The 11,619-nt window shown below is 43.1% G+C and overlaps 1 protein-coding gene across 1 annotated transcript in view; it reads right to left on the bottom strand.

Moving 5' to 3' along the window:
- LOC148814535 (breast cancer type 1 susceptibility protein homolog) overlaps positions 1-11,619 on the bottom strand; it is a 53,345-nt gene that overhangs the window by 39,119 nt on the left and 2,607 nt on the right. The window contains exons 3-11 of the mRNA XM_088906369.1: positions 11,451-11,504; positions 10,981-11,061; positions 10,430-10,518; positions 10,000-10,148; positions 9,380-9,467; positions 8,560-8,599; positions 6,814-6,959; positions 3,233-6,388; positions 3,041-3,123 (exon numbers count right to left, since the gene is read on the bottom strand). Coding sequence (XP_088762495.1) covers positions 3,041-3,123; positions 3,233-6,388; positions 6,814-6,959; positions 8,560-8,599; positions 9,380-9,467; positions 10,000-10,148; positions 10,430-10,518; positions 10,981-11,061; positions 11,451-11,504 — 3,886 coding nt within the window. The remainder of the gene's footprint in view (positions 1-3,040; positions 3,124-3,232; positions 6,389-6,813; positions 6,960-8,559; positions 8,600-9,379; positions 9,468-9,999; positions 10,149-10,429; positions 10,519-10,980; positions 11,062-11,450; positions 11,505-11,619) is intronic.

Below are 11,619 nucleotides of genomic sequence, written 5' to 3'. Positions count from 1 at the left end.
AAAACAAGAACCACCTAAAAGGAATCGGTGTAATCCTTTTATATAAGTACAAAACTCAGCGGAAATGTAACTGAAAACAGAAAACCAAGTCTGTAATACCAGTAATGTCTGCTAGCTACTGCTTCTTAATGTTAAAACTACTGACAAAAAAAGGCACTGCAGTCAGAAGCACACCTACACGGGGAAACAGGCTACTAAAGGGGAATCTGAACTGGGCTCAGCTAACAAGCTCTGACAGCGCAGTAGGTCTGACTCATTAAGTCTGTTTACGACGTGGTTTCTATTGACTGACCACAGTACATGTGACAGGCTCCACGCAGCAGTGAGAAAACGCATATCCTTAAAAAAAGAAAAATAAACTGTTAATGCCAAGAATGAAGTATTTACAGCTGTTAGATTAATTTCAGAATTCTTGAGCAGGGCTCCCTGTAGCAATTCCACCATCCATCCGTCATCCAGAGTCCCTTCGTCCTACAGAACAGCGGTTCCCAACCCTTGTCCGGAAGGAACATTATGTTCTGGGTTTTGCATCCGCTGAGCTCTTAATCACAGGTTAATTGATCTGAATTTTCTATTTGAGGCTTATTGTAAATTTGCTTTTAGCTCTAAAAGTCAAATGGGATTTGTAACAGGTACCAATTGGCGAGTTTCATAACTGCCCCTCATTCAGGTGTGTTGCTTGGAATGAAACCAACAGGTCCTCAGCAGACGGAAAAAAAAATCACCGCAGGCATGTCTGATACAGCGTCATTCCCATCTGTATCTGTTCATCACCAGTTGATCAACCAACTAAGAGCTGTTCCAGTGATATAGGAGAGTGCTATTTTATAGATGTTAATGACAAGAAATTTGAGGAGAGACTGTGGACTGAAGATGTAAGGTAGTTTTGACACTCAGGACTGACTGAGGGAACAAGCTTAATAAAGGCCTAAATGAGAAAGCACACTGGTCAGTTATCAAGTGGCACTGCAGATGTACAGTACAGCTCAGCTGGGACAAAAACCAGCAGACAAGGTGATCCTCTGGGACAGTGGCAGGGAGCCACTGCTACAGAGGCTCATTCACTGTGGATGGGATGCCAGTTCATCGCAGGGCATGAGCATGCACACCCAGGGAATACAAAACACCATTTAATCCAGCCAGGATGGCTTTTGATTTTGCAGACCAGGAGGAGAAAACCCACAGAAAATGCAGGGAGAGCGTGCAAACACCACACAGTAGGTGTCTCAGCTCAGAACTGAACCCACGACCCAATGCTGAGGCAGCAGTGCAAATAGCCACACCACTGTCCCAGCCTGCAATTCTACCAGTAAAGCAGAATTTGATATCTAACGCACAATATCACAGTAACACGAGAGGCATCCAGGTCCTGGAAATGGGTTATAATCAAGACCGGGTTGCTTGTAAACCATGAGATGGCCACCACCATGGCACGATGAAGTCTTACTTCTACTGTTGTGAAGATCATGCTTTATAATTTAGGTATTTAAAAACGATTAAGTGCATTTATTGGAAACCCCACATAAGTCAAACCCTCTACCTCTCCTAACTCTCTTTTAACGGTTCATTTATTTTCTCTAAAAGAACAAAAATGAATGAAGATAAATTGCTGAGAGAATGCAAATTATCTACCTGGCTAGTTTTCATCTCACAAAATATCACCCATAATGAATTGCAATTTAAAAGATGCTGATAACTACATTTTTAACTGTATTAAGCATTTGTCACCACACATGGGACAGCGCCTGAGGTTAGTGAGTGACACCTGCCATCTGGTGGCCATGGTGCAACACTGCACTGCCTTCTAAAGACTGCAGAGACAAGAGAAACACTAGCTTTCTGCCTCCTGTACGGACCAGCATTGCTTATGGTCCAACTTGACTCCTACTCCTGTCACATCAGAAGCATGCACATCAATAACCTGACAGGGCATGTTTAAATCTACTGTGAGGAATAACAGAGAAAACAATGCAATCTCATCTATTGACAAATATCATGCTGTCTCAGAAGTGTACAGTATGCATCAATTTACAGATATGCAACAGTCAGCTCGTTAAGAAAAGTGAACTACCACTGCTAGGATTATTATTCAATAAACCTGGAAATATCATGACAAATAGCTACAGCTTAACAAACTGCCATTATCAGACATTCAAAAATGCTGGCAATTGATATATGTCTGCTACTATTTGTCATTTTGCGTTCACCGTGTGCTTAGAATTACTTGTATACTAAGAGGATTTAATATTATAAAAGTAATTAGGTCCAGTACTCTTATGCTGGGTTCTTAATGCCTCTCTCTCTCTATATATATATAAGCAAAATTCTTGTTAATGTTTAAATCTGTCAAGTGAGGTAAAGTAATATTATGAATTTATCTAGAATGTTATGTCCAGTTCAACTTGGAGTTTTCACTTACCCCTTGTCTTTCACTGCTGATTGAGAGTCACTGCAATATTAACAACAATATTCAATATACTTAATACTTTTAATTGCCAAAAAATAATCTCAAAGCACTTACAGGAAGGGACACACTTCCTCCGCCACCTGATATGCACCAGTCAAACAGTCATGCTGCACCAGCAGCTCCAGCACAGGTTCATGATGTGGAGAAGTCTGAGACTGCTTTACCAGTTCAGCTGAGGAGGTTTCCGAGCCCAGATCATGCAAAACCAAGGCAGAATCTATCTGTAACACCAGGGTCCTGCCTCCTGCCCCCTTCAGCAGCCAATGGATCTTCAAAGACCCTACTAAAGTACCAGAGATCGACACCTCCTACAGCTCACTGCCCCTGGTCACTGCAGTCAGGCACTGTTGATAGGAAATTCATTCTGCTCTTGGTGGAAGAGCACAACTGGTCCCCCAAAGCCACTTACAAAAAGCAACCAGGTTTTCCTTGGAGGTTTCCCATTCCAGTACTGACCAGGCACTGCTCTGTTTAGTTTCTGGGATCTGACAAGATCAGGGGACATAATAATAATAATCCACCCTTTCACAATGTGTCACAATGCATTGTGTTCCACAGTGAAGCATTACATACCTGGGTGGTGAGGATTTCACTCTGAGAAGACTGTGGCAACTCTCCAGTGTGGCTGCCTCCATGCAAGCAACCCAGGGGCTCACCTGTTCATTCAGAACAACAAAAACAGTGCGACAGCGTCAATAAAACACAAGAGTCAGTCAGCCGCTAAGAGATTCATTCAACTGTTTCTAAAAGAAGAATCCTCATTACCTGTCTTCATCTCTAAATCGCCTTCGTCTTCCACACTGCTCTGCTTGCCACACTCTTCCACGGGGTTCCTATCAGGCAGCTCCGTCTGGCCCTGGCTGCTGTGACTAGGAGCCTCGGTTTCCACCAGGTCTATCTGCTCCATGCGATGGCTGGGACTGTCAGACTGAGTTGAAAATAGATCTACAGACCCCTGACTTGCAGGAACGCTCTGCTGAACAGGTAAAACCACAGATGGCTCAACAGTACTAGAAGGAGAGGCTTCGAGGTCATGATTCTGAAGGTGATTCCATTGGTTAGAGTCTTCTTGAGGGGTAGTAGCTGGCTGCTTTGGCCCAAGTAGCTCTGCAAGGGATGGAAGATCTTCCTCAGTATTTGAGTCTGAGTCTGATGACTCCAGCATTCGGGCCCTCATTCTCTTCCTTGGGTTGGAATTCAGTGACCACTGACTCAGCTGCTCTTTGCCTTCACCTGGTAGACACTGCTCTTCATTGTCTGCTCTGTCACTAGCAACAGCTCGTAAGGGCAAAAGGCCATCAGGGGTCATGGATGACTCCTGCGAGATGTTTGGCCCAGTGGAAGGTTCCTTCCTTGCCAGTGGAAAACTTTGCACAAAGTCACTTTGTTCTACGTTGCCCACAAAGCTTTCTTTCATTGCCCTCTTTACTTTACAGTTTTCCACTAATGACTCATTTTCCTGGGGGACACTGTCAATGGGAATTTGCCTGTTCAGAGGTGAAGCACAGAAGAGCCGCTCCGTGTTAGGTGGGACCTGTGAAAAATGTGTCGAACTAAAATTCAAATTTTTCTTCCTTCCTCTCACACTACCCAGAGTAGACTCATCCATCTTTGTCTTCTTCCGCCTGCCATTCCTGTCTCTGGCTCTCTGACTGTCCATGCAAATCGACGAGAAGGTGGAAGTGGAGCCGTCACTGATCTTGTCAGCTTCAGAAACATCAGCAGAAAGGGTCTGACCAGATTTTATGTCACCATTTCTGCAACTGTCAAAAGACACTGGCTTGGGGGAGGCAGGTTTTGTTGGTGGAATTATATCAGTACAGCCAGAGTTCTCAGTTTCAACATGTCTGGATGCAGAGTATTGCTCATTCCTTAAAGTCTCAGGTTCTTCTGGCTGTTCCAAGTTTGTCCCAGGTGTCTCTGCTGGCTCTTTCACACAAGATGAATCCAGTTCTTTCTCAGACTGCACAGTGGTCCTCTCAACTGCTATATTTACTTGTCCTTTTTCTTCTTCTGGATTTTCATTTTTTTCTGATGCTTTATTGTCACAAAACTTGCTTTCCTGGGATGGGTACTCAGGACTTGGCAGCAAGTTAAAGGACCTTCTTTTTGATGTCTTGAATGTTTTCAGAATCTGTTCAGTCTCCAGTTCACTGTCATTTTTTCCTTCCGTCAATTCCCCTGGAAGTAACTCGTCCATCACAGCCACATCAGATCCTGTGTCGGATGCTTTTGAGATATCAAGAGCGGATGGAACTAATTGGTCACCTTTGAATGCTTTATTGGAGTTGCAAGGAGATTCTGCATTGCGGATGATGGAAACCAGAGAACTCTCATCCACAATATGCCCGCTTTGTTGCTGAATGTCCTCATAACCTTCTGATACTTTCAAAACTTCTGCTGTCTCATTCTCTTTTTCACTGCTTTCATGCAGCTCTTCAACTCCCTTACAAGTCAGCATTCCAGCTTGATCTGATGTGAGCAAATGCTGACCGTTTTCAGACTGATCAGGAGCTCCGGCATCCCTTTCCAACTCAGAGTCTTCGGTTCTGAGCCTTCTGCCGGTACACCGAACCTCTTCTGTTAAAAGCTGGAGCCTTCTGCTTCTTCGTGTAGCATGGGGCTCTACAGCTCTACCTGCAGGTTCCTCACTGCTTGGGTAGCTCTCAATCTGGGCTTCCGTCTCATTAATGGTAGGTTTCCATGGGCCAGCACTGTCTGCATCTTGACCAGTATTGTTTTGCTGGCAGCTGACTAGGTCTAGGGGTTTTGCTGCCTTGATGGACTTCTTTCTAGTCAGTGCATTCCTCTTCCTACTATCCTTCGTATTGGGTTTGCTTTTCTTTCCTTTCCTCTCCTCACGGTCTGGCTGCAAATCCTCTTCCTCATCCTTCCAGAATCCTCCTGCCTGTGTTGTTTCAGCCCTGGCAATTCTCTGAGAGGGTGAGGGTCTTTGTTCTGTCTCTAGCTGATTTCCATCTGAGACAAGCACATGGGGACTCTCACTTCGGACACGGCCCCCTGCATCGCGTTTTGCAGGCTGGGATGTGGCATCCCTCGTTTCAGCCACAGGGGAAGGCCTCTTTATGAAGTCAGCTGGTGTCAGCTCATTGGACTTTCTCTTACACACTTTCTTGTTGGCCTGATGCTCTTTGCTTGAGCTTGAAGAAAACACTTCTCCACCTTTCCTGTCAGACGAAAAGCTCTTGTTCAGCTGAGCTGTGGTTCTCCGCTCTCTCCTGTAGACAACCCCAAAGACCTGATCTTCCAGGGTGCTCCTGCGATCAGTCTTTTTAAGACTCTCAACACACTCCTGGATCAGCTCATCACATTTCTCAGTAGCTGAGGAATCCCCATCAGACTCATTATTCTTTATCTCTTCTAAAAGAGAATCTGCATCAGAGGGCGTCTCAGCAGGTCTGTTCTCCTCTTCTGGAAAACAAGCCTTTTCATCGATCCTTGAGAGCCAATCCATGACCTTCTGGACACTGGTCTTCCGTCTCTTTTCCAAGATCTTATTGGAAGAGACCTGGGCAAAATCGGACGCTTTTAAATTCTCTGCACTTTGTAGACTGTTGTCTTTGTTGTTAGTGTTACTTTTTTCACTCACGTCAAAGGTTTTATTTTCACCTGAAGGGTCCTGGTCATTAGGAGACAGATAATTCTTCTTTCTGCTGCCTAGGTGTTCACTATCCTTCACATCTTTGCTGGCAGAAACGAAACTATGCTCTTCCTCTTCCCGTGAGGAGGTGAGGTCCCGGTTATTACCCATGTGCAGACGGACCGGGATCACTGGGTCAGTCATGTCTGCAGCACTCCTCTCCCGGTCTTGAGTTGTGGGCTCGGAGGAGCCAGCTACTGCCGTCCCAGAGTTCGCAAAGTAAGAAGAATCATCCAGATCCATAAGTTTTGCAAAACCCTCTTGAGTTGGAAAACAGAATAAAACACGGTCTTGTTTGAAAACATATTTTGAAACTTTGAAATAAAAAATGTTGAAAAAAAATTGGTCATTTTAAGAAGTCTCATTTTTTAAACAATTAAAAACTGTTACTGGTTTTCACCATTCCAGAAAGAGTTCAGGAAAAGTCATACTTTAATCAAAGAAAATACTAAATACACCTTTTTAGCATTTCAAAACATCTTATTTTTCTTGCAACATAAAAGAGAAAACCTTTCTAATTTATGCACACAGTATCATCTCCTAAATTTTTAATTATCATAAGCATTCTCTTTCATTGTTGCATTTGCCCACTGGTCATTTTTCCTTCATCTGCTCAGCTATCTCATTCCTGTTTCATACAGTATGTTCCAGCTTCACAGTGAGCCCCTTCCGCTAGACTGCCTACCCGCAGCAGCAGAGGAAATCGCCGCCTCAAGCTCCTGCTGGGACTCGCTGTCGGTGATTCTACCACCCAGCCTCTCGCAGGCTGAAGACTCGGCCCGAGTCTTGGTCCCGGTGGCCTGTGCTTCCGTGAGCCCGGGGTCCGGAGCGCTGGCGCACGGAGGAAAGAGAAAGCAGCAGTCGGCACTGTGGCTTAGCCTTCAGTCAAAGAAGCTACAAGTGATGAATAAAATCCCCCTGCATAGCTGTTTGATTAACTGCATGTTAAGCTTGTTTTAGCCTCTTGTAAAAGAAAGTGCTGGATATTCCAAGAGCATTAGCTCATTTTGCTTCTTCTTCATGCAGAGTTAGAATCTGGTTCAGGCCTACAGCAGGCGTTCTGCCTTATAGGTAGAATTTGTATAACAGCCAGCAGCATGTAAGCTCAAACATTTAATTTAAAAAAGCACTTCTAAGCCCCACCCTCCAATTTACTTGTAGCTCATCCTATCTTACAAGTACAATAAAACAAGAGCTGAAGAGCTCAAGCAACTTTCTGATTGGTTAGCCATCTCTAAATAAATACTGATAGCTGTAAGTAGAGCTGGTGTTGTGGCCGCCAAAAGTTTAATTCTAAAATCATATTTTCTTAAATTATGTTATGCTTTCAATTGATTCCGATGTGCCACTGTGAAGTAAGCTTATGCAGGCACCAAAATTTGGAAAACAGTTGCAGCCTAAGAAAGATCTCAAAGAACAACCAACCAACACCTGGCCTCTGGGTGTTGCAAGGAGACGGGTATAAATACAGACAGGTTAAAGGCACTAAGTGTCTTCAGTTCAGAAATAAGGAGAGTGAAAGGACAATTGATCCAATCCAAGTCTATAAATTCCAGCAGTACATGAACAGGGTCCACCCAGGGGACTATTTCAGACTCAGCTGTGACACAAGGACAGCACAAGGAGAGAGCAGGTGGTCTGTCAATATGTCTTAAGCAGCAGCACCTGAAAAGCTGTGAAGATGCTCAAATGATCCAAAAAAATCAATATCTAGTCGATGCACCAGCCCCCAGGATCAGGACCAGGACTAGGCTGCCTGCATTCAGCAGCCTCCTGTCCCTGTGCCTTCGTTACCAAGCTCAACCAGCGAACCTGGTCTTCGGGAAACTCGTGAGGAGCTGCCGTGGGCTCTGTCACAGCTGTGAGGGCTCAGGTGATGAGCTCTATTGTGGGAAACTGGTACCAGCCCAAGGACCCATGTGACAAACATGTATAAGTTAGCTATGCCAGGTATGCAGGTGGGACTCTGCATTTCACAGCATCATGCAGTTGTTCATGGTACAGAAACTACGCGTTTCTGTTAAACCACTGGCCCTATTTATCATTTGTTACACTGTGGCTGTGTTGTCTGTGTTAAGCTGCTGTTACACTGCAATTTCCCTCACGGGATCAATAAAGTATCTATCTGTCTAATCCAGTGGAATGGAGGCACCTTGGTTTTGGTCCTGCACTCATGATTTTGTGAACCTTGTGCACTTTAACATTTTCTCTCTGAACCTACTGGTACAACTTTGTAAAGATGCAGAAATACATTAAAACAGACTGAAATGCAGTTATTTAATACTGCAGTGAAGGAAATGATGACTTGTGAAGCAAAATCAAAATGAAAAATTTGGCTGAAGACTGTAGCAATCATAAAATATCCAGCAGCTAAGCAAAGTCATTTTTTTATTAATACCCAAAAGTAATAGGATTAAACAATCTTTCTTACCCCATTCCATTTTTCTGCTCCAAGAGCACTTCTGAGAAGTCTAAACAGAAAGAAAAGGTACTCAGATAGTATAGTTTGTGAATAAAAAAACAAAGTTTTACCCAGCTAAATAAGACAACTGAAAATAGCACAGATCCATCGCCAATTCTGTACTACAAAGCTCAGTGAGAATATCTGATCTATTTTAATTTAACAACTTGAACCCCAGTAAATACAACAGGGTTCAAATTCACCAAGCAACCTCCACTTTTCTCTTTAAAAAATTTTATCAACATTGCTATTTCTCAAGAGTTGCTTAAAATGGAAGCAATCTTACTAAGCCTTGTAATTGCATAATAGTATCTACTACAACATTTTTAGTTTCTATTCGTACTTCATAATGTTTTCCAATGAGAACTGTCAAACTCCATAAACTGTCAGAATAAATGCTTTTTTATCACGTGTTCCCTTATCCATAACTGTCCATGACAGAACACACTCAAGGTAAATTTAAAATGGTCAATGACAACACTTAGCCTGTCTTTATGAGATGAGAGAAAATCGGAACACAGGGAAAGAACCCAAGCAGACGAGAGAGGAACATGCAAACTCCACACAGAAGATGCCAGAACTGAGTCCAGGAACCCAGAGCTGCAGGGTAGAAACACTAACCACTACTTTTTAATGCTAACTTTCAACTTTAGATTTTGCCAATGTTTTTATTTAATTCCACAGACTATTGTTTTTGCTCCAAGGCTTACAATACTACACACAATGATAAAAGAAGTAAAGGAAGAGAGAATGATGGAAAGTATGGTCCTGAAAAAGAATATCTGCCTACCGAGCTGCAATGGCAAGAGACTCCCCTGTGCCTGCTTTTTATTTGTCACAGAAACCTCCTGACCACGGCTATCGGCAGAATGTCCTTCCTGAAGGGAGAACACAAGACTGTCAGCTGAAGGTCCAGTTCCAAGCTTGACGTTCTTCTGACTGAAGTTTCTCCAAATTGGAGCAGTAAAAAATGACAGGATGGGAAGTGTGAGAAATAGAAGGTAAAAGATTGTAGAAACCTGGCCTGACGTGGGGTCATTCTTTCTCTGCCTTGTGTGCATTTTAAACAGACACTGACACTGCTTTATGTGACAACATTTCAGAAATATGTGAAAGGCAAGGTTATCAGAAATAGTCATTGGGTCATGTGTAGAAGTATTGTGTATAGTTCTACTGTTCATGTAACGGACACTTCTAAACACTGAGCTGTATTCAGACTATAAAACCTTCTGCAACACAGCTTGGATTCGGCGCACCATGAGGGAGACGCCCCGCGTGTCTCTTCTTTGGTGCTCCCCGGAAAAGGCCTTTTTCACCACAAATTAAAAATCATTTCAAACATTCGCTGAACTACGCTGTGACTTTTTGCATCTCTAGAGGATTTAGAAATGGGAAAAGGCAAGAGCATACCCCCTCTGGTCTTTTAGAAGCTTTACTTGCAGTGGCTCTCTTTGCCCTGTTCCTGCCGACCGGGCTCTGCGGAGTGCCCTTCTCTTCCCACAATTCTTCACAACGTTTTGTTTCAGGAGCAGAAATCAATATCCTGGGGCTGGTGAAAACTAAGACAGGAAAAAAACAAGTTGGGCCAACATCACCGCCTTGTTTTTGTGATTTTTCAGTTGACGACAAAGTAAGTTCTACAACAACCTTGTTGAGCTGTGGTTTACTTATCACAGCGGCTTATTGAAAAGCAATAATTTGAGCAGAAACAACACTTGATTGCTACAGCTTCATGAAGACCAGCAAACACCGTGCCCTGTGGACACAGGACCACACAATGTTACTGTGCCCCAGACAGTGATATTCCACTACACTTTCTAGGAAAGACAGCCCCACTCACACTTCGTCCCAGTGTCCTGCTCAAAAGCACGGATAGTTCTCTGCAGGGCCTCCACAAGCTGTTTAAAACGAGAGCTGTCCTGTAAGCTTCTGCAGAAAACAGAAAAACAAAAGCAAGTAAGCGTCTCAATGGTGGTAGCTTCTCTCCAATTCACGGCAACCAACGTGGCTTGGAAGTTAATTGTTTAATCTTCAAATATGGGTTCATTTATACAATGGAAATACCATGGAATGTGATAAGATCAGCTTCAAAGAAATTAAGGGAAATAATAAAGAATAAAACTGGAGATCCTTTAGTAATGCATCAAAGCCAGAGATGTAAGCAAGGTGTAGTGTTTAAGTGTGTAAATGGGCATGTCCAGGTAAGGTAAAAATTAAAATTGTAGACAGCAGAAAAAACGAAAAACAATCTTAAATGATAACGGGCATCTAGCATGGCAAAAATTTGTAGAACTGCACAGAAAAAAAAGAAATTATTAGGAGTCAAATCATATGTAAAAACTGTTATTTTAATAAAACTGTTGTAAGAACTAAGTAAACAGCACAACTCGCCTTTTAGTGACTTCAGCCTTGCAGAGAGGGCACTGTGCCCCAGCCCTCTTGCTTCCACTCAGGTGTTTCAGCATGCACATCCTGCACAAAACAACCAGATAAACTCAGAACCAGAGTGACTCTGCTGCACACTGCCATAGCCACTCAAATCACATCCGCCGTGGGATTCGGTAGATTGATGTTATATACTTATGCTGGATGGGACAACAATACTTTAAGTACTGGACTAGTTTACCACTGAAGTCTGAACCTCTCAGGAAAACTGAGAAAGAAATCTGCGTTCTACCCAGTTGTTCAATGACATTAACAACTGAAGCAGGTCTGCCACATAATAAGTAAAAAATAGGAAGACTAGTTCTGGCAAATGCATACTGTTAATTGACTGAAAAAGTTCAAAAGTTATAATTCAAGATTATAAAAAGCGGCAATATTTTATTTAAACAAATGCTACAAATGCTGTTGCTCCTCACCTGCAAAACTGGTGGTCACATCTTGTAGAAACCGGGTCTCTCAATAAGTCCAGGCTGAAAACAGAAAGAAGGGGGTTATATTTCCAGATTATCCCCAGAACAGTGAACTGTGGCCATTTTTCTAGCTTAACGTTAGTAATTTCTTTTCAGAATGTTAGAGCACTTTTCT

The sequence above is a fragment of the Atractosteus spatula genome, chromosome 26, assembly GCF_055471065.1.
Source record: "Atractosteus spatula isolate fAtrSpa1 chromosome 26, fAtrSpa1.hap1, whole genome shotgun sequence".
NCBI classification, from domain to species: Eukaryota; Metazoa; Chordata; class Actinopteri; order Semionotiformes; family Lepisosteidae; genus Atractosteus; species Atractosteus spatula.
The sequence above is the reverse complement of the archived record's forward strand: the minus strand, read 5'-3'. Positions and strand labels throughout refer to the sequence as shown.